Genomic DNA, 24,128 nt, shown 5'->3' with positions numbered 1-24,128 from the left:
ATTCAAACTTCTTACTTTTGTGTGTGTGTGTGTGTGTGCGTGTGGGTTGTGTGTTGTCTTATTCTTACTGGTTTTTACAAGATCTTTATATAGTCTGCATACAAGTCCTTTGTCAGTGATCTGTGTTAAATGTATCTTTTTTTCCATTGCATGGCTTGACTTTTCACTCTCTTAATAGAATCTTTGCCTTTGTAATTTATTATTGAAAATTTTAAACATATACAAAACTAGAAAGAAGAGAGTAATAAAGCACCATTTACCCATTACCTAGCTTCAATAATTAACAAATTTATGATCCATCTTTTGTCACCCACACACCCACCCACTTTCCTCAACCTATAGATTAACTTGAAGCAAATTAAGGATGTTTTCTTTTCTTACCTTTTTATTTTGACATACATTCAAACTTATAAGACGGTTAACAAAATAATACAAACCTTATATAGAGAAATGCCCTATGTCTTGCCCCCCATACCAAGATACATCAATTTTAACTTTTTGCCACATTTGCCATATCATTATGTCTGTCTGTCTATCCATCCATCTTTCCATTTTCTGAACACTTGAGTGCTCCCTGAACACTTAATATTGTCATTTACATTGACTAAGAACAAGAATATTCACTTATGTACCCACCTTAAGTATAGTTGTCAAATTAAGCAATTTAATATTGACATAAAGCTTAAAGTCTATATTCCAATTTTTTTTTCTTTATATCTCAATAATGTCCCTTTGAGCCTTTTCTCCTCCCTTTGCCAGATCACATCCAGGATCATGTATTGCATTTAATTGTCATTGTCTCTTTAGCTCTTTATTTTTAAAAAATTGTGGGAACATATATACAACATAAACTTTCCCATTTCTACCACTGCTAAGCATGCCATTCAGTGGGATTAATCACATTCCTACATTGTGGTACCCTTACCACCTTCTATTACTAAAACTTTCCCATTACCCCAAATACCCATTATGCCTTAACCCCCATTCCCCTGCCCCTGCTCCTACCAACCTGTACTCTAATTTTGGTCTCTATTAGCTTGAATTTTTTTTTGTAGTTTCCATGGAGCTTAAATTTAACCTCCCAAATATATAACAAACGCATTTGCTTTGATCCCAACTTAACTTCAGTAGTACACAACCTGTGTTCCTATACTCCTCCATCACTGTAACTTCATGTAGTTCTTGTTATAAATTATATTATTTATACATTATGAGTTCCCTCTGATTTATCATTTCATTTTATGCATTTGCCTTTTAGATCTTGTAGGAAGTAAAAAGTGGAGTTATAAACCAAAAATTCAATCCTGGCATTTATGTTTACCCATGTTATTACCCACACCAGAGATCTTTATTTCTTCATGTATTTTAAATCTATTCTCTATTATCCTTTCCTTTCAACCTGTAGAACTCCATATAGCATCTCTTGTAGAGCTGGCCTAGTGGCGACAAACTCCCTCAGCTTTTGTTTATCTAGTAATGTCTTAATCCATCCCTCATTTTTGTTTATTAGAGAAGTTGTGAGTTTATAGAACTCATATAAAATGCAGGATTCCCATATACCACCCTATTATCAACATGTTGCATTGGTGTGAAACATAAGTTACAATTGTAAAAAGCACACTTCTATAATATTCTTGTTAACTATAGTCCATGTTTAACTTAGGGTTCACTGTGTAGTTCAGTTCCATGAATTTTGTTTTAAATCTTTATTCTGTTACCATATATACAATCTGACATTTCCCCTTTTAACCACATTCAGACACATAATTCAATGTTGTTAATTACATTCATAATATTCTGCTACCATCACCACCATCCCTTACCCAAACATTTCCATCATTCCAAATAGGAAACCTGTGCATTTTAAGCCTTAACTTCCCATTCCGTATAACATACCACATTTTGTTTATCCATTCATCAGTTGATGGACATTTGGATTACTTTCTTTTTTTTTTTTTTTTTTCTTTTTTTTTTTTAAATCATCATTTTATTGAGATATATTCACATACCACGCAGTCATACAAAACAAATTGTACTTTCGATTGTTTACAGTACCATTACATAGTTGTACATTCATCACCTAAATCAATCCCTGACACCTTCATTAGCACACACACAAAAATAACAAGAATAATAATTAGAGTGAAAAAGAGCAATTGAAGTAAAAAAGAACACTGGGTACCTTTGTCTGTCTGTTTCCCTCCCCTACTTTTCTACACATCCATCCATAAACTAGACAAAGTGGTGTTTGGTCCTTATGGCTTTCCCAATCCCATTGTCACCCCTCATAAGCTACATTTTTATACAACTGTCTTCGAGATTCATGGGTTCTGGGTTGTAGTTTGATAGTTTCAGGTATCCACCACCAGCTACCCCAATTCTTTAGAACCTAAAAAGGGTTGTCTAAAGTGTGCATAAGAGTGCCCACCAGAGTGACCTCTCGGCTCCTTTTGGAATCTCTCTGCCACTGAAGCTTATTTCATTTCCTTTCACATCCCCCTTTTGGTCAAGAAGATGTTCTCCGTCCCACGGTGCCAGGTCTACATTCCTCCCTGGGAGTCATATTCCACGTTGCCAGGGAGATTCACTTCCCTGGGTGTCTGATCCCACGTAGGGGGGAGGGCAGTGATTTCACCTTTCAAGTTGGCTTAGCCAGAGAGAGAGGGCCACATCTGAGCAACAAAGAGGCATTCAGGAGGAGACTCTTAGGCACAAATACAGGGAGGCCTAGCCTCTCCTTTGCAGCAACCGTCTTCCCAAGGGTAAAACTTATGGTAGAGGGCTCAACCCATCAAACCACCAGTCCCCTATGTCTGTGGTCATGTTAGCAACCATGGAGGTGGGGTAGGCGAATACCCCTGCATTCTCCACAGGCTCCTCAAGGGGGCAATAAATCTTTTTTTTTTTTTTTTCCCCTTGTTTGTCTTTTTTCTTTTTTTTTTTTTTTTTTTTAACTTTCCCTTCTTTTTTCAAATCACCTGTATGAAAAAAAAAGTTAAAAAGAAAACAAACATACAATAAAGGAGCATTTCAAAGAGACCATAGCAAGGGAGTAAGAAAAGACAACTAACCTAAGATAACTGCTTAACTTCCAACATGTTCCTACTTTACCCCAAGAAAGTTACATAATATAGCAACATTTCAGTGAACTTGTTCCTACTACAACCATCAGAAATTAACAGACCATAGTCATTTCTGGGCATCCCCAGAACGTTAAATAGCTTATCTGTTCTTCCTGGATTATTGTTCCCCCTTCCTTAATTGCTCTCTACTGCTAGTTCCCCTACATTCTACATTATAAACCATTTGTTTTACATTTTTCAAAGTTCACATTAGTGGTAGCATATAATATTTCTCTTTTTGTGCCTGGCTTATTTCGCTCAGCATTATGTCTTCAAGGTTCATCCATGTTGTCATATGTTTCACCAGATCGTTCCTTCTTACTGCCGCGTAGTATTCCATCGTGTGTATATACCACATTTTATTTATCCACTCATCTGTTGAAGGACATTTGGGTTGTTTCCATCTCTTGGCAATTGTGAATAATGCTGCTATGAACATTGGCGTGCAGATATCTGTTCGTGTCACTGCTTTCCGATCTTCCGGGTATATACCGAGGAGTGCAATCGCTGGATCGAATGGTAGCTCTATATCTAGTTTTCTAAGGAACTGCCAGACTGACTTCCAGAGTGGCTGAACCATTATACAGTCCCACCAACAATGAATAAGAGTTCCAATTTCTCCACATCCCCTCCAGCATTTGTAGTTTCCTGTTTGTTTAATGGCAGCCATTCTAACCGGTGTTAGATGGTATCTCATTGTGGTCTTAATTTGCATCTCTCTAATAGCTAGTGAAGCTGAACATTTTTTCATGTGTTTCTTGGTCATTTGTATTTCCTCTTCAGAGAACTGTCTTTTCATATCTTTTGCCCATTTTATAATTGGGCTGTCTGTACTATTGTCATTGAGTTGTAGGATTTCTTTGTATATGCAAGATATCAGTCTTTTGTCAGATACATGGTTTCCAAAAATTTTTTCCCATTGAGTTGGCTGCCTCTTTACCTTTTTGAGAAATTCCTTTGAGGTGCAGAAACTTCTAAGCTTGAGGAGTTCCCATTTATCTATTTTCTCTTTTGTTGCTTGTGCTTTGGGTGTAAAGTCTAGGAAGTGGCCTCCTAATACAAGGTCTTGAAGATGTTTTCCTACATTATCTTCTAGGAGTTTTATGGTACTTTCTTTTATATTGAGATCTTTGGTCCATTTTGAGTTAATTTTTGTGTAGGGGGTGAGGTAGGGGTCCTCTTTCATTCTTTTGGATATGGATATCCAACTCTCCCAGCCCCATTTGTTGAAAAGACCATTATGGCTCAGTTCGGTGACTTTGGGGGCGTTATCAAAGATCAGTCGGCCATAGATCTGAGGGTCTATCTCTGAATTCTCAATTCGATTCCATTGATCTATATGTCTATCTTTGTGCCAGTACCATGCTGTCTTGGCAACTGTGGCTTTATAATAAGCTTCAAAGTCAGGGAGTGTAAGTCCTCCCACTTCGTTTTTCTTTTTTAGAGTGTCTTTAGCAATTCGAGGCATCTTCCCTTTCCAAATAAATTTGATAACTAGCTTTTCCAAGTCTGCAAAGTAGGTTGTTGGAATTTTGATTGGGATTGCATTGAATCTGTAGATGAGTTTGGGTAGAATTGACATCTTAATGACATTTAGCCTTCCTATCCATGAACATGGAATATTTTTCCATCTTTTAAGGTCCCCTTCTATTTCTTTTAGTAGAGTTATGTAGTTTTCTTTGTATAGGTCTTTTACATCTTTGGTTAAGTTGATTCCTAGGTACTTGATTTTTTTAGTTGCTATTGAAAATGGTATCTTTTTCTTGAGTGTCTCTTCAGTTTGTTCATTTCTAGCATATAGAAACATTACTGACTTATGTGCATTAATCTTGTATCCCGCTACTTTGCTAAATTTGTTTATTAGCTCTAGTAGGTGTATCGTTGATTTCTCAGGGTTTTCTAGATATAAGATCATATCATCTGCAAACAATGACAGTTTTACTTCTTCTTTTCCAATTTGGATGCCTTTTATTTCTTTGTCTTGCCGGATTGCCCTGGCTAGCACTTCCAGCACAATGTTGAATAACAGTGGTGACAGCGGGCATCCTTGTCTTGTTCCTGATCTTAGAGGGAAGGCTTTCAGTCTCTCACCATTGAGTACTATGCTGGCTGTGGGTTTTTCATATATGCTCTTTATCATGTTGAGGAAGTTTCCTTCAATTCCTACCTTTTGAAGTGTTTTTTATCAAAAAGGGATGTTGGATTTTGTCAAATGCTTTTTCAGCATCTATTGAGATGATCAATTGATTTTTCCCTTTCGAGTTTTTAATGTGTTGTAATACATTGATTGTTTTTCTGATGTTGAACCATCCTTGCATGCCTGGAATGAACCCCACTTGGTCATGGTGTATGATTTTTTTAATGTGTCTTTGGATTCGATTTGCAAGTATTTTGTTGAGGATTTTTGCATCTATATTCATTAGGGAGATTGGCCGGTAGTTTTCCTTTTTTGTAGCATCTTTGCCTGGTTTTGGTATTAGATTGATGTTAGCTTCATAAAATGAGTTAGGTAGTGTTCCATTTTTTTCAATGTTTTGAAAGAGTTTGAGTAAGATTGGTGTCAGTTCTTTCTGGAAAGTTTGGTAGAATTCCCCTGTGAAGCCATCTGGCCCTGGGCATTTATTTGTGGGAAGATTTTTGATGACTGATTGGATCTCTTTGCTTGTGATGGGTTGGTTGAGGTCTTCTATTTCTTCTCTGGTCAGTCTAGGTTGTTCATATGTTTCCAGGAAATTGTCCATTTCTTCTACATTATCCAGTTTGTTGCCATACAGTTGTTCATAATATCCTCTTATAATTTTTTTAATTTCTTCAGGATCTGCAGTTATGTCACCTTTTTCATTCATTATTTTGTTTATATGGGTCTTCTCTCTTTTTGATTTTGTCAGTCTAGCTAGGGGCTTGTCAATCTTGTTGATCTTCTCAAAGAACCAACTTTTGGTGATATTTATCCTTTCTATTGTTTTTTTGTTCTCTATGTCATTTATTTCTGCTTTAATCCTTGTTATTTCTTTTCTTCTACTTGGTTTAGGATTGGTTTGCTGTTCATTTTCTAGCTTCTTCAGTTGATCCATTAGTTCTTTGATTTTGGCTCTTTCTTCCTTTTTAATATATGCGTTTAGTGCTATAAATTTCCCCCTTAGCACTGCTTTTGCTGCATCCCATAGGTTTTGGTATGTTGTGTTCTCATTTTCATTCGTCTCTATATATTTAGCAATTTCTCTTGCTATTTCTTCTTTAACCCACTGATTGTTTAGGAGTGTGTTGTTTAACCTCCAGGTATTTGTGAATTTTCTAAGTCTCTGATGGTTATTGACTTCTAATTGTATTCCATTGTGGTCAGAGAATGTGCTTTGAATGATTTCAATCTTTTTAAATTTATTGAGGCTTGTTTTATGTCCCAGCATATGATCTATTCTGGAGAAAGTTCCGTGAGCACTAGAAAAGTATGTGTATCCTGGTGATTTGGGATGTAATGTCCTGTAGATGTCTGTTAAATCTAATTCATTTATCAGATTGTTTAGGTTTTCAATTTCCTTATTGGTCTTCTGTCTGGTTGATCTATCTATAGGAGAGAGTGATGTGTTGAAGTCTCCCACAATTATTGTGGAAACATCAATTGCTTCCTTTAGTTTTGCCAATGTTTCTCTCATGTATTTTGTGGCACCTTGATTGGGTGCATAGACATTTACGATTGTTATTTCTTCTTGCTGAATTGCCCCTTTTATTAGTATGTAGTGGCCTTCTTTGTCTCTCAAAACATCCCTGCATTTGAAGTCTATTTTATCTGAGATTAATATTGCTACACCTGCTTTCTTTTGGCTGTAGCTTGCATGAAATATTTTTTTCCATCCTTTCACTTTCAGTTTCTTTGTGTCCCTGTGTCTAAGATGAGTTTCTTGTATGCAACATATTGATGGTTCATTTTTTTTGATCCATTATGCGAATCTATATCTTTTAATTGGGGAGTTTAATCCATTTACATTCAACGTTAAAACCGTGAGGGCATTTCTTGAATCGGCCATCTTATCCTTTGGATTATGTTTGCCATATTTTTCCCTCTCTCTATTAATATCCTTTATTGTACCCATACCGAATCTCTTTAGTACTGAACCTTTCTCCAAGTCTCTCTGTCCTGTCTTTGTTTCTCTGTCTGTAGGGCTCCCTTTAGTATCTCCAGTAGGGCAGGTCTCTTGTTAGCAAATTCTCTCAGCATTTCTTTGTCTGTGAAAAATTTAAGCTCTCCCTCAAATTTGAAGGAGAGCTTTGCTGGATAAAGTATTCTTGGCTGGAAATTCCTCTCTCTCAGAATTTTAAATATATCGTGCCATTGCCTTCTCGCCTCCATGGTGGCTGCTGAGTAGTCACTACTTAGTCTTATGCTGTTTCCTTTGTATGTGGTGAATTGCTTTTCTCTTGCTGCTTTCAGAACTTGCTCCTTCTCTTCTATGTTTGACAGTGTGATCAGTATATGTCTCGGAGTGGGTTTTTTTGGATTTATTCTATTTGGAGTTCGCTGAGCATTTATGATTTGTGTATTTATGTTGTTTAGAAGATTTGGGAAGTTTTCCCCAACAATTTCTTTGAATACTCTTCCTAGACCTTTACCCTTTTCTTCCCCTTCTGGGACACCAATGAGTCTTATATTCGGACGCTTCATATTATCTATCATATCCCTGAGGTCCATTTCGAGTTTTTCAATTTTTTTCCCCATTCTTTCTTTTATGCTTTCATTTTCCATTCTGTCATCTTCCAGGTCACTGATTCGTTGTTCAACTTCCTCTAGTCTTGTACTATGAGTGTCCAGAATCTTTTTAATTTGGTCAACAGTTTCTTTAATTTCCATAAGATCATCCATTTTTTTATTTAGTCTTGCAATGTCTTCTTTATGCTCTTCTAGGGTCTTCTTGATTTCCTTCATATCCCGTACTAGGGTCTCATTGTTCATCTTTAGTTCTTTGAGTAGCTGCTCTAGGTGTGTCTCTTCTGGTCTTTTGATTTGGGTGCTTGGGCTTGGGTTATCCATATCGTCTGGTTTTTTCATATGCTTTATAATTTTCTGTTGTTTTTGGCCTCGTGGCATTTGCTGTCCTTGATAGGGTTCTTTTAGGGTTTGTAGACCAGTTGAAGTCCTTATCTCTAATTTATCAGATCTACAGCTTCGTGGAGTACACTTTCTCTAACTAACCAGCAGGTGGCGTCCACGAGCCACCTGTTCTCCACAAGCCAGATCTCCCCTGCTTAGCCTTTTTGGTGAGTGGGGGAGTGAGTCTTGTGGGGCCCAATTGGTGTACCAAGCTTGCGTGTGTAGTTGGTGTTGCCTGCCCTGTATGTGGGGCGTGTTTCTGGGCAGTCGGGGAGGGGGGGTGGCCCTAACAATCAAATCTCCCTGATGATCCTAGAGTTTTAAAGCTACTGCAATAGTCTAATCCTTCAGTTCAGTCCTGCCACAGTTTGTCTCTGCCACTGACCCACAAGTCTTTGGTATTGGCGTATGGCTCCTGAGACTTGCAAGTGGGCCCCTCTTCCAGGCTGTGCACCCCGGGTCCTCTGTTGAGGGATGACTGTGCTATGTCACAGGTGAGTGCCGTCCCCCCAGGGCAGTTCTGGGCTGCTGGGCTGTGTTGGGAGGCTCCCAGTCTGCTCAAATGATGGCTGAATGGGGCTCTGTTAATTCACACTGCTCCCCCTTCCCAGCTCTGGGACATTCAGCTGAGGTTGCAGGGAAGGCTAATGTCCACGCCCAGTTTTGTGGTGTGTGCCTGTTATTTGAAGCACTTCCGTCACACTGGGTTGTCTGGGGCAGCTCTGGGCTATGGGGCTGGCGATGGGCAGGAGTGTTTCCTGTCCACCAGGATGGTGGCTGTGAGCGGACACCCCCCCTTTTCTTGGGAAGTTGTGTTGTTTAGTGAATTTTCTCAGCCACTGGATTATTGCCTTTTGTCTCAGAGCTCTCTTATTTCTGCTCTTGACTTGACGTGCCCAAATTTCAATTCTTTGAAGCTTTCTGTATTGAGCTTCTTAGAGTAATTGTTTTAGAAAAAGCAAAAAGGATTTAAAAAAAAAAACAAAAAAAAAAAAACAAAAAAAAAAAACGGCCCTCCTCAGAGATCTAATGGGTTATTGAAATGCTAATAGACAAAGCAACCAGGGCCATTAAGGAAAGGTGCCCTGGGCAGAGAGATCAGCCTTGCTTCGGGATTTGCATATGCGCCTCAAGGCCTGATCTCCGCCCTTCCCCTTTCTGTGTTCACCAGAACTCCAAAAATCCTCTGCTTTTACTTTGGAGCTTCTCGTGTTGTTTTCCTTCTATGCCCGTCTCCTCTCTGCTGGGCTGGCTGCTCTCAGAGTCTCTGGTGTCTGGCCTCAGTCTATCTATGGTTGGAGTTTGAATCAGTAGAATGAGTTTCCGATGAGAGCAGCCACTGCAATTCTCCCTTCTCCTTCCTGGAGCTGACAGCCCCTCCTCCCCCGGGACTGAGCCTGGCAGGGAGGGGCGCGGGTCCCCTGGCCGCAAAAACTTACAGATTTCGGTGATCTCAGCAGTTCCACGTTTTCATGAGTGTTGTATGAAGTATGCCCAAAGACAGATTGCTCTGTGGTGTCCAGTCCACGCAGTTCCTGGCTTTTTACCTACTTTCCTGGAGGAGTAACTAAAACATACAGCTCACCAGTCTGCCATCTTGCCCCGCCTCCTGGATTACTTTCATCTGTTTGCAATTGTGAATAAGCCACTATGAACATTGGTGAGCAAATATCTGTTCGAGACCATGCTTTCAGTTCTTTTGGGTATATATCTAGAAGTGAAATGGCTGGGTCAAGTGGCAACTCCATACTTAACTTTCTGAGGAAATGTCAAACTCTTCCACAGTAGTTGCACCATATGAAAAGGTAGTTCAATAGAAGAAAATCAATTATTGTAATATACCACATTAACCAAGTGTAGGAGAAAAAAACACATGATTATCTTGATTGTCAAAGAAAAGGCATTTGACAAAATTCAGCATCTTTTCTTGATAAAAACACTTCAAAAGACAGGACTATCTCAACATGATACAGAGCATGTAAGAAAAATCCACAGGTAATATAGTACTCATTGGTGAAAGACTGAAAGCTTTCCTCTAAGATATGGAACAAGACAAGGATGCCTACTGTCACAACTCTTATTCAACATTGTGGTAGAAGTTCTAGCTACAGCAGTTAGGCAAGAAAAAGAAATAAAAGTCACTCTTATTGGAAAGGAAGAAGTAAAACTTTCACTATTGGCAGATGACGTGATCTTATATATAAAAGTCCCAAAAAATTAACAACAAAGCTACTAGAGCTAATAAATGAGTACAGCAAAGTGGTGGGATACAAAATCAACATGTAGAATCGATAAGGTTTCTATATGCTAGTAATGAGCAATCTGAGTGGGAAATCAAGACAAAAATTCCATTTACAATAGCAACTAAAAGAATCAAATATCTAGGAATAAATTTAACAAAGGATGTAAAGGAGAAAAAAACAAAAAACTACAAAATAGAAAACTACAGAAAACTACAAAATATTGCTGAAAGAAATCAAATAAGACCTAAATACATGGAAGGACAGTCTGTGTTCATGGATTGAAGGCTAAATGTTGTTAAGATGTCAGTTGTACCCAAATTGATTTACAGATTGTTCTGGTTTGCTAGAACTGCCGTTATACAAAATACTAGAAATGTATTGGCTTTTATAAAGGGGATTTATTAAGTTAAAAAGTTACAATCCTAAGGCCATGGAAATGTCCAAATTAAGGCATCAACAAGAGTATACCTTCACTGAAGAATGGCCATTGGTGTCTGGAACACCTTTGTCAGCTGAGAAGGCATGTGGCTTGTATTTGCTATTCCTTTATTCCCAGGTTGCATTTAAAATGGTGTTCTCCAAAATGTCTCTGGGCTTATCTTTCTTAGCTTCTCTGGATCAAATTCTGGGCTAGCATCTCTTAGCTAAGCATCTCAAACATCCTTCTGTCCACATCTCCAAGCATCTCTAAGAATCTCTAAGTGTCAGCTCCTAAGCATCTCTCCAGAAGTCTCTCTCAGCTGTTCTTGTGATGTTTTTTCCTCTCTCACTTCTCTGGAGCAAACTCTGGACTAGCATCTCAAAGTGTCAGTAAGCACCTGGGCCTTCCAAAGCATCTAACATCTGTGTGTTCTGTCTTAGCATATGCCGGGGCATTTTCCTCTCTCTGCCCTCTGTGTGAGCTCCCTTTAAAGGACTAATCAAGACCTACCCCGAATGGGTAGGGCCAAATTTCCATGGAAACATTCAATCAAGAGGTCACACCCTAATCAAAAAGATTAATCAGTCTGCCCCCACAAGATTGCATTAAACAATAGGGCTTTTTCTGAGGGACATAATATATATATATATAAACTGGCACACAGATTAAACACACTCCCAATCAAAATTCCAACAGCCTATTTTGCAGATATCAAAATAGTTATCAAGTTTATTTGAAAGAGTGAGGGGCCTGAATAGCCAAAACATCTTCAAAAAGAAGAACAAAGTTAGAGGACTCATACTCTTGACTTGAAAGCATATTGCAAAGCTACAGTGGTCAAATCAGCATGGAACTGGCATAAAGATAGATACATTGACTAATGGAATTGAGCTAAGAGTTTAGAAATAGACCCTTCCATCTATGGACAGTTGATATTTGACAACACTGCCAAGTCTACTTAACTCAAATAGAATAGTCTCTTCAACAAGTTGGGTTGGGATAACTGGCTATCCTTATGCAAAAGAATGAAAGAAGACTCCTGTCTCACACCGTATATGAAAATTAACTCAAAATGGATCAAATGCCTAAATATAAGAGCCAGGACTATAAAACTCCTAGAAGAAAATGTAGGGAGGCATCTTCAAGATCTTTTGGTAGGCAATGGTTTCTTAGCCTTTACACCCAAAACAGAAGCAACAAAATATAGATAAATGGTACCTCCTCAACATTAAAAACTTCTGTGCATCAAAGGGCTTTCTGACAAAAGTAAAAAGACAACCTAGTCAATGGGAGAAAATATTTGGAAACCACAGTCTGATAATGGGCAATTAAAAATATTTGGAAACCACATATTAAAAACCACCATTAAAAAGTGGATAGACATTTCTCCAAAGAGGAAATACGAATGGCTAAAAAGCACGTGAAAACATGCTCAACATCACTGGAGATTAGGGAAATTTAAATCAAAACCACAATGAGATATAATTTCATGCCTACTAAAAAGGCTACTATTAAGAAAACAGAAAATTACAAGTTTTGACCAATCAACAATAGGTCTTTGCCCACGTTGGATCCTGGGAATGTGGATTTTTATGTCCCTTTCTGGCCCCAGAAATCCATGCCAGGGGCTGGTCCCCACTGCATCCTGCTGTGAGAGTGGGGGATGGGTGCCAGTAACCACCCCATGGATAGAGCAACTAACTGGTGTTTACTATAATTTACCAGCCTCTTCCTCCTGTTCTTCCCTGGATGTTGATCAGTGTTCTTCTGGACTCTGGAGTTTTGAAATAGTTGATTCAGACAGTTCCTTCCTGTTTAGTTGTTGTTCTGGGAAGGTACTAATTCCTGGTACTTTCTACTCCACCATCTTCCTACAATCCTCACTTTTATAAGATTTTTGTATTTAGAAAGTGGTAGCAGTACTAATTTAAGATAGACTATATGCATATTGTCATCTCCAGAGTAACTTTTAAAAGAATCATACAAAACAATATTACCAAAAGTTAGTAGAGGAGAAAAAAATAGCATATTAACAATTACTTGATTAATCAAAAATAAAGCAGGAAAGGAGAAATAATGTAATCAAGAACAGATGGGACAAATAGAAAACAAAGAATAAGATGGTAGACTTAACCCAGCTGTAAGACTTATCCTAAGTATATTAATCATTATATTAAATATAAATAGACTGAACAATCCAAATAGAAACAAAGCTTGTTAGAGTAGTGTATTAGTTAGGGTTCTCTAGGGAAACAATCAACAAGAGATATCTGTAAATATAAGATTTTATATAAGTGTCTCACACAACTGTGGGGATGCACATGTCCAATTCCATAGGGCAGGATGCACGAGTCCAAATTCTGTAGGGCAGGCAGTGAACTGGCAACTCTGATGAAGGATTTGATGAACTCCTCAGGAAATGCTTTGCTGGCTAGCCATAGAAGAAGTGAAGGTCCTCTCTCTTTCTCCCGTAAACCCCTCAGCTGATTGAGTTCTCTCATTGTGGAAGACATGTTGATGTAATTAGTCACAGGTGCAGTTAATTGATGATTTAATAAATCAACCTTCTGGTTTATTAACCAGCCATGAAATGTCCTTGCAATAACAGGCCAGTGCTTGCATGACCAGACACCTGGACACCATCACCTGGCCAAGTTGACACATGGACTTAACCATCACATGTAGATAAAAAAAATAAAATCCAACAATGCATCATTTCAAAGACATACTTTAAATATAAAGGTACAGAAAAATAGAAAGTAAAATGATGGAAAAATACACCTTGCAAACTATATAAAAAAAAAGAAAGCTGGTAGCACATTAAATCAGACAAATTGGGCTTTCTGGCAAGAAGTATTATGAGATACAGAGACTTTTCATAAAGATAAAGGTCCATTAACAGAAAAATACAACAGTCCTGTTGTAATCTGTCAGTGGTTCCCTGACAAATACCACACAATGGACTGGCTTGAACAGCAGGAATTTATTGTCCCTTGGTTTGGAGGCAAGAAGTCCAACATTAAAGTATTGGCAAGGCTTGCTTTCTCCTGGAATCTGTAATTTCTGGCAATCCTCTGTCACATGGTGATCTATCTGTCTTCTGTATCTATTCCTCTTTTTTCCATTGACTTCTGGCTTCTGTTTCCTTCTGCTTTCTGCATCCATGTCCAATATCCTTTGCTTATAAGGTCTTCAGCCATACTGGATTAAAGCCTGCCTTCACTCAGTTTGTTCTCATATTAACTAATAATAGCATTTTCAAAGTTCCTATTTACAAATGGATTCACACCCACAGGACCAGGGGTAGGACTTGAATGTGTTATGAGGTGTATGATTCAATTTCCAACAAATCCTCAATATGTAAAGCAAAAATTCATATAACTACCATAAGAAATAAAGGAATCATCAGTCATACTCAGAGATTTTAACACAATTCTCTTAGTAATTGATATAAATAAGACAAAACAAATTAGTAAAGGATATAGAAGATTCTAACATATTGTCATAGCTGGCATATATAGAATACAGAACCAACACTGAAAAATGTCTAAAGTTCTGCAAAACTAGTGTTTTCTTTAAGTGCACATGAAACATTTTTGAAAATAGATCAAATGCTGGGGCTCAAATCAAGTCTCAACAAATTTGAAAGGGTTGAAACCATAGAGAATGTTCTCTTGTTCCAGTGGAATTAAACTAGAAATCAATAATGGTAAAAGCACTAGAAAATCATCAGATAGATGAACATTACTATTATATTAAATAACCATGAACTAAAAAAGAAAGCACTATGTGAATTAGAAAATATTTTGAACTGCATGATAATGAAAATATGACATATCAAAGTTTCTGGTATGCAGTTCAAGTAGAGCTCAGAGAGAAATGTCTAGTTCTAGATGCATATATTAAAAAAGAAGAAAGAATTAAACTCAATTTGCTAAGCTTCCATCTCAAGAAACTAGAAAAAGATAAGGAAATTGAACCCAAAAAAGTGAAAAGAAGGAAATAGTAAAAACAAAATTAGAAATCAATGAATAAAAAGTAGAATAGAGAAAATCAACAAAGCTACTTGATTCTTTGACTAGATTGATAAAATTGATTACCCTCTTGCAAGACTGATATATCCAAATAGCTAATAAACATATGTAAAGGTGCTCAACATTGTTAGTCCTTAAGGAAATGCAAATTAAAACCACAAGGAGCTTTAATCACACCCCTAGGAGAAGGGCTAAAACTTAAAGGATTGACAAAAGCAAGTGTTGATAAGGATGTGGAGCAACCAGAACTCCCATATATTGCTGGTAGGTGATAAATTGATGCAAAAACTTTAGAAAACTCTTTGTGTATCTAGTATGACTAATCATATATATACCAATTGACTTTCCATATTCCACTCCCGAGTATACAACCAGGACAAATGACTGCTATAATCCACCAGAAGTCATATACAACAAGATTGTTCATAGCAGTTTTATTCACAATAACCCCAAACTGGAGACAACTTTAAGGTCTGTCAATAATGGAATTAAGGGACAAAGAAGGTATATTTTAGATACAGTGAGAAAGAATAAATTATTGCTATATGTGACCACATGGATGAATCTTAGAATAATCATGGATTTCTGTTGAGTGAAAAGCCAGATACAAAAGTAAAAACTGTATAATTCCTTTTATATGAAGTTAAGTAGCAGGCAAAAACTAATCTTTGATTGGCTACAACTTACTTTCAAATCATTCAATAACAACGGTAAAATGTATATGTAGTCTGTGTATATGTGTGTATGCGGAGAGAGAGAAACAGAGAGAAAAGCAAATGTAGCAAATGTTAATAACTGCAGGATTTGAATTAAGGTTATTTAGATGTTTGTTGAATCATTCTTTCCATTTTTCAGTAGGATTGAACATTTTCAAAACAAAAAGTTGGTGAAAAATGTAAAAAAAAAAAGCAAAAACACCACGTTAATCTATGTAGTGATATAGTCAGAATAAAAGGGTTTTTGGAAGATATCGACTAGGAGTGAACAAGAGAGAACTAACTGGGAAGCTAAATATGTTCTATATTTTGATTGGGTGGTGGTTTCATGGAGATATACATATATAAAAATCCATGGAGCGATATATTTCAGATTTGTCCACGAGTGAATAAATGTGCATATATGTTTTTTAATGTCTAAAAGTTGGGCAAAATTAATGTCTTTCATGGTTATAGACTGAACAATTTAAGGATAGTTTATTTTCTCATCTAATAATATTATCAAGAAACAAGGTTAAACTTTCTTCAAATAAAGTACCAACACTTTTTTTTTCTTTTCTTTCTTTGTGGTGCAGGACACTAAATTTAGAAGACCTATTATATACAGTTCTTACAAAACTTATTCATGTATTTTTCTGTTTAACAAGAGCTAGTCAGGATAGGCCATCTGGTGTTGGACTTAGGTTGACCAGTCACACATTTTTTCTGAATTTACATGTAAGACATTTTATTAAAAGCACCATATATTTGTGGACTGTTTTAAAACTTCTGTTTAATGAATAAGCAAATCAGTTGACTTTTATACTTACATATTGCATAGAAAAGAAATATAGTTTGGTATAATTTTTCCAATTATCATATAAACTGTTTTACTATTGGGTTTTCAATAAGAAAGTAAGTTCTTAGCTCTTAAAATAATTTCTAATTTTAAATGAATTATTTTAGGTCTATTTCATAAATAATATCAACTACTTAAAAATAACTGTGAGAGATTAAATGTACATGAGAGATTCTGGGAAGATGGCGGCATAGAAAGAAGTGGAAGACTTAGTCTCCCCCAGAACAATTCATAAATGAACAAAAAACCAGTAAATAACCTGGAATGGTAGCGGGGAGACAAACGTGTCTGTACACTCAACATCCACCAACATGAATTGGGAGGAATGCCTGAGATCACAGCATAAAATCTGTAAGTAAAATTGCGGACCCGCGCTGAGAGCCGAGAACCTAGAGCCGGAAGCCCCTCCCTCACAGAAGCCGCGCCGTGCACATTCTCAGCCCATCTCCAAGTGAGGTTTTAATAATAACTGCTCAATACAGACAGCGAATCCTCAACAAGCAGACAGAGGCTTTTGGAGACAACTGACCTTGGGAGAATCGGGGGAAATAGTCTGTCTCTCGCTCTCTCTGTGGAGAAAACCTCAGCTGCTCTCAGCCCACAAGGTGTTGCAGTAAAGACAGCCTCACACATTCTGCATTCTGAAACGAGCTGAGAGCCCCGCGGCACAGCCAAGCGGCCCAGGGCTTCCCTAGAGGGATGGCACACACTGATGACGTAGCACGGCATCCCCCTCGGCTGAGGGAGGATCGTGGCTAGGAGGGGGGATCCGCTCGGAGAACCCAGGGGCGCTACGCCAAGTCCGGTGGTTTATGGGACACCGAGAGAGAGCTGCCCTTCCTCCCTGGCCACCTGTGCTCACGACCCACATTCAGGGCTGGCGACTCCAGCGGCACGCCCAGGCTGAGCTCTCCAACTGAACACTCAAGAATCATTTCCCCACACTACGCAGGAAAAAAGCTTGAGAACTGACTGGAGGGATATAGGTGGCTCACAGACGCCATCTTCTGGTTAGTTAGAGAAAGTGTACGTCACCAAACAGTGTCTCTGAAAAATTAGATCAATATCCTTTTTTTTTTGATACAACTTGAAAGAACCCTATCAAGCAAAACAAATGCCAAGAGGCCAAAAACAACAGAAAATCTTAATGCATATGATAAAACCAGGTGATATGGAGAATCCAGCTCCAAACACACAAATCAAGATTTCTGAAGAAACGTTATACCTCGCAAAATTAATTAAAGAACCACAATCAAAGAATGAAAACATGGCAAAGGATTTAAAGGACATCAAGAGGACCATGACCCAGGATATAAGTGCCATAAAAAAGACCCTAGAAGAGCATAAGGAAGACATTGCAAGAGTAAATAAAAAAATAGAAGATCTTATGGAAATAAAAGAAACTGTTGGCCAAATCAAAAAGACTCTGGATATTCACAATACAAGACTAGAGGAAGCTGAACAACATCTCAGTGTCCTAGAAATCCACAGAACAGAAAATGAAAGAACAAAAGAAAGAATGGAGAAAAAAATTGAAAAAATCGCAATGGATCTCAGGGATATGATAGGTAAAATAAAACATCTAAACTTAAGACTCATTGGTGTCCCAGAAGGGGAAGAGAAGGGTAAAGGTCTAGAAAGAGTATTTGAAGAAATTTTTGGGGAAAACTTCCCCAACCTTCTACACAATATAAACAGACAAAGCATAAATGCCCAGCGAACTCCAAATAGAATAAATCCAAATAAACCCACCCCAAGACATATTCTGATCAGACTCTGAAATACTGAAGAGAAGGAGCAAGTTCTGAAAGCAGCAAGAGAAAAGCAATTCACCACACACAAAGGAAACAACATAAGACTAAGTAGTGACTACTCAGTGGCCACTATGGAGGCGAGAAGGCAGTGGCATGACATATTTAAAATTCTGAGAGAGAAAAATTTCCAGCCAAGAATACTTTATCCAGCAAAACTCTCCTTCAAATTTGAGGGAGAGCTTAAATTTTTCACAAACAAATGCTGAGAGACTTTGCCAATAAAAGACCTGCCCTACTTCAGATTCTGAAGGAAGCCCTACCAACAGAGAGACAAAGAAAGGAGAAAGAGATATAGAGAATTTTAACAGACATAGTACCTTACATCCCAAATCACCAGGACACTCATTTTTCTCTAGTGATCACAGATCTTTCTCCAGAAGGGACCATAAGCTGGGACATAAAACAAGCCTCAAGAAATTAAAAAAAAAAAAAAAAAAAAATTGAATATACTCAAAGAACATTCTCCAAACACAATGGAGTACAAATAGAAGTCAATAATTTTTGAACTGTAACTCCACTATTTATTTCCTACATGATAAAAAATACACAAACTCTAAGGACAAATCAGTGGTTTTGAACTCAATGAAAATATGTAATTTTAGACAACTATATAAAGGTGGGGGAATGAAGGAGTATAGGAACATAGTTTATGTGCCCTATTGAAGTGAAGGTGGTATCAAAGAAAAACAGGATTGATAGGGATTTAAGAGGTTAATTTTAAGCCCCACAGTAAACACAAAGAAATTATCAGAGAATATAACCATAGAGATAAAGAGTAGAGTTTGGGTTAAGAGAAATGGGGGAAGGGGCAATGGGAAGTTAAGAAAGGAGTGTAGGGTTGCTGTTTGAGGTGAAGGGAAATTTCTAGTAATGGATGGTCGGAAAGAGCATAACATCTTTCTAAATGTGATTAATCCCACTAATGGAAGGCTAGGAAAGGGGTGGAACGGGAAGATTTAGGCTGTATATATGTTTCCACAATTGAAAAAAGAAGAAAAAAAAAAAAGACCGTCTAACTAGACGACAATTGAATGCTAAGGATGAACTTGGATGGGATTGGAGGGTGGAGGACAGGTGGCTCGAAGGGACACAGTTGAGACGTAAGGAAAAGGAAATACAAAATGTAAGCTTTGTATCATTGTTGAATCTCTTATACTTCTTAGCTGTGCTTAGTGGAATTACATAAAAGAATGTTCTTGTTCATGGGAAGTACATATGTGAATTATAGTGTATGTTCAAGGATGTGTGCAGGTAACTCTCATATATTCAGAAGACAGAGAAATATATGATGGATGATAGATAGGGAGGGAGGGAGGGAGGGAAAGAAATAGTGATGTGACAACATGTTGAAGTTGGTGGATTGAGCTATTGGGGGAGGGGGTCAGGGTATGATGGAATTCTGTGTATGGGGCTAGTATTGTTTTTGCAACTATTCATGTAACTTTGAATTTATTTCAAAATAAAAAAAAACTGTGAGAAGAAATGAATTGGTAATAGAATGTTGAAGAGTACTTTATTTTTCTTATAGGCAGAGCTTCTAGATGCTGCTGCTGGCATTAACGTACGATTCAGATTAGGTGGAGTAAGTATAAATGAATCCTTATTTAGTAGTTTTAAAGCACATGTATGTGAAATTTGAAAGATGTATGTTTTTAAATGTTAAACACTTTTATAATTTGACTATAATTGTCTTTTGAACTTTTTTCTCTACAGGTTACATTTCCACCCAATATATACTACAAAATTTTCACTCACAGACATATTGAAGATCTGTGTGCTAACAGCCCTAGAGTCTATGCAAAACTTCCAGCAAAACAAACATCATGTATTAAAAGTGATACTCTTCAGGAAGATGAACATAGTGGCTGGTATCGTCGTATAGAGAACAATGGCTGGAGACCTGTTTCTGAGACGGTAAGAAAAGAGAAATAATAATTTCGAATTTTATATATTTAGACACCCATTTGTCTCTCTGAATATTAATTTTAAAGTTATTTTAAAATTAATCTTAGTAATTTAAATGATACATTTTACTCATTTACATTAACTACTCTGGGCTAACTAAATAATACTTCAAGGTATAGCAATTTATCTTTTTTTCCCAAATTTACTTCTACTTTTAATAATCAGCCTTAATATAGGCCATCTTGAGTTACTCTGGTACTCTGATACTCAGTAGTTCTACTAACTTTATAACAAAGGAAGTATGAAGATGTTGTTGACTCTATGGTATTCCTTGGCCCAGAGGCAGAAGTTCTTGAGAACAATATATTTTCTTTTAGAGAGCTTGTAACAACAGAGACTGATGGAACATCACTTGAATTTTTATGGTGTCATGGCCCATGAGGGCGTTGCAGTCCAGAGGCCAAAGAAGACACCAGACATTTTCTGATACATGAGTGTTTATTCAGGGCTTATCTACAGGATGGGAATTCGGTGTACAGATCATAACAGCTCTCTCATGCCGGGCGGGTACTGCATTTGCAGGGAAGCTGACCACACAATTAAAGAAGCCGGCCGAGTTAGTTATAAGGGTTTGAGACAAAGACATTCCTAAGGGTATAAGCACGGGAACAGGGTGTCTTGTACATGGGAGTGGTGGTGATCGAAAGATAAACACAAGAGTGTCAGAAAGGAAGTAAACTATTAACACTTGATAGCAGGAGGTCTGGGGACCATAGATGAATGCTTATTTAAATCTGGGTATAAGACTTTACATTTATGTCTTGCTCCTTTGTGAGACCAAGAGTTCTCACCCCTTGCTTATTTCCTGTTTCACATCTTTAAGTTACATTTTGAGGTTAATTTACAATTTCCTGCTCTACTGGTTTACAAAGATGATAGGTTAAACACTAGCTGCCCAGGTCAAGCACACTGGTGTGTGACGACAAGTTCCACAGGCCTGTTTTGCTCAGGCCAGAGGCTGCTACGTATGGTGTTGGTGAATTTAACATGTACTCATGCGAATTGGGCAGAATGATCTTAAATATACCCAGTTACTACTGGTATGTGATTCAGTAACTTTGCTAAAACACACCAAAGTTTCAGCTCCTTTTTTTTTTTTTTTTTATTTATTATTATTTTTTTATTTTTTTAATCATCATTTTATTGAGATATATTCACATACCACGCAGTCATACAAAACAAATTGTACTTTCGATTGTTTACAGTACCATTACATAGTTGTACATTCATCACCTAAATCAATCCCTGACACCTTCATTAGCACACACACAAAAATAACAAGAATAATAATTAGAGTGAAAAAGAGCAATTGAAGTAAAAAAGAACACTGGGTACCTTTGTCTGTCTGTTTCCCTCCCCTACTTTTCTACACATCCATCCATAAACTAGACAAAGTGGTGTTTGGTCCTTATGGCTTTCCCAATCCCATTGTCACCCCTCATAAGCTACATTTTTATACAACTGTCTTCGAGATTCATGGGTTCTGGGTTGTAGTTTGATAGTTTCAGGTATCCACCACCAGCTACCCCAATTCTTTAGAACCTAAAAAGGGTTGTCTAAAGTGTGCATAAGAGTGCCCACCAGAGTGACCTCTCGGCTCCTTTTGGAATCTCTCTGCCACTGAAGCTTATTTCATTTCCTTTCACATCCCCCTTTTGGTCAAGAAGATGTTCTCCGTCCCACGGTGCCAGGTCTACATTCCTCCCTGGGAGTCATATTCCACGTTGCCAGGGAGATTCACTTCCCTGGGTGTCTGATCCCACGTAGGGGGGAGGGCAGTGATTTCACCTTTCAAGTTGGCTTAGCCAGAGAGAGAGGGCCACATCTGAGCAACAAAGAGGCATTCAGGAGGAGACTCTTAGGCACAAATACAGGGAGGCCTAGCCTCTCCTTTGCAGCAACCGTCTTCCCAAGGGTAAAACTTATGGTAGAGGGCTCAACCCATCAAACCACCAGTCCCCTATGTCTGTGGTCATGTTAGCAACCATGGTGGTGGGGTAGGCGAATACCCCTGCATTCTCCACAGGCTCCTCAAGGGGGCACTACATCTTTTTTTTTTTTTTTCCCCGTGTTTTTCATTTTTCTTTTTTTTTTTTTCTTTTTTTTTTTTTTTTTTAACTTTCCCTTCTTTTTTCAAATCACCTGTATGAAAAAAAAAGTTAAAAAGAAAACAAACATACAATAAAGGAGCATTTCAAAGAGACCATAGCAAGGGAGTAAGAAAAAGACAACTAACCTAAGATAACTGCTTAACTTCCAACATGTTCCTACTTTACCCCAAGAAAGTTACATAATATAGCAACATTTCAGTGAACTTGTTCCTACTACAACCATCAGAAATTAACAGACCATAGTCATTTCTGGGCATCCCCAGAACGTTAAATAGCTTATCTGTTCTTCCTGGATTATTGTTCCCCCTTCCTTAATTGCTCTCTACTGCTAGTTCCCCTACATTCTACATTATAAACCATTTGTTTTACATTTTTCAAAGTTCACATTAGTGGTAGCATATAATATTTCTCTTTTTGTGCCTGGCTTATTTCGCTCAGCATTATGTCTTCAAGGTTCATCCATGTTGTCATATGTTTCACCAGATCGTTCCTTCTTACTGCCGCGTAGTATTCCATCGTGTGTATATACCACATTTTATTTATCCACTCATCTGTTGAAGGACATTTGGGTTGTTTCCATCTCTTGGCAATTGTGAATAATGCTGCTATGAACATTGGCGTGCAGATATCTGTTCGTGTCACTGCTTTCCGATCTTCCGGGTATATACCGAGGAGTGCAATCGCTGGATCGAATGGTAGCTCTATATCTAGTTTTCTAAGGAACTGCCAGACTGACTTCCAGAGTGGCTGAACCATTATACAGTCCCACCAACAATGAATAAGAGTTCCAATTTCTCCACATCCCCTCCAGCATTTGTAGTTTCCTGTTTGTTTAATGGCAGCCATTCTAACCGGTGTTAGATGGTATCTCATTGTGGTCTTAATTTGCATCTCTCTAATAGCTAGTGAAGCTGAACATTTTTTCATGTGTTTCTTGGCCATTTGTATTTCCTCTTCAGAGAACTGTCTTTTCATATCTTTTGCCCATTTTATAATTGGGCTGTCTGTACTATTGTCATTGAGTTGTAGGATTTCTTTGTATATGCAAGATATCAGTCTTTTGTCATATACATGGTTTCCAAAAATTTTTTCCCATTGAGTTGGCTGCCTCTTTACCTTTTTGAGAAATTCCTTTGAGGTGCAGAAACTTCTAAGCTTGAGGAGTTCCCATTTATCTATTTTCTCTTTTGTTGCTTGTGCTTTGGGTGTAAAGTCTAGGAAGTGGCCGCCTAATACAAGGTCTTGAAGATGTTTTCCTACATTATCTTCTAGGAGTTTTATGGTACTTTCTTTTATATTGAGATCTTTGGTCCATTTTGAGTTAATTTTTGTGTAGGGGGTGAGGTAGGGGTCCTCTTTCATTCTTTTGGATATGGATATCCAACTCTCCCAGCCCCATTTGTTGAAAAGACCATTATGGCTCAGTTGAGTGACTTTGGGGGCCTTATCAAAGATCAGTCGGCCATAGATCTGAGGGTCTATCTCTGAATTCTCAATTCGATTCCATTGATCTATATGTCTATCTTTGTGCCAGTACCATGCTGTTTTGGCAATTGTGGCTTTATAATAAGCTTCAAAGTCAGGGAGTGTAAGTCCTCCCACTTCGTTTTTCTTTTTTAGAGTGTCTTTGGCAATTCGAGGCATCTTCCCTTTCCAAATAAATTTGATAACTAGCTTTTCCAAGTCTGCAAAGTAGGTTGTTGGAATTTTGATTGGGATTGCATTGAATCTGTAGATGAGTTTGGGTAGAATTGACATCTTAATGACATTTAGCCTTC

General features: G+C 37.7%; 1 protein-coding gene across 1 annotated transcript in view; it reads left to right on the top strand.

Annotated features, from left to right (window-relative positions):
• C6H11orf65 (chromosome 6 C11orf65 homolog) overlaps positions 1-24,128 on the top strand; it is a 175,901-nt gene that overhangs the window by 66,558 nt on the left and 85,215 nt on the right. The window contains exons 4-5 of the mRNA XM_037839069.1: positions 19,803-19,856; positions 19,988-20,188. Coding sequence (XP_037694997.1) covers positions 19,803-19,856; positions 19,988-20,188 — 255 coding nt within the window. The remainder of the gene's footprint in view (positions 1-19,802; positions 19,857-19,987; positions 20,189-24,128) is intronic.

The sequence above is a fragment of the Choloepus didactylus genome, chromosome 6 (assembly GCF_015220235.1).
Source record: "Choloepus didactylus isolate mChoDid1 chromosome 6, mChoDid1.pri, whole genome shotgun sequence".
NCBI lineage: Eukaryota > Metazoa > Chordata > Mammalia > Pilosa > Megalonychidae > Choloepus > Choloepus didactylus.
The sequence above is the reverse complement of the archived record's forward strand: the minus strand, read 5'-3'. Positions and strand labels throughout refer to the sequence as shown.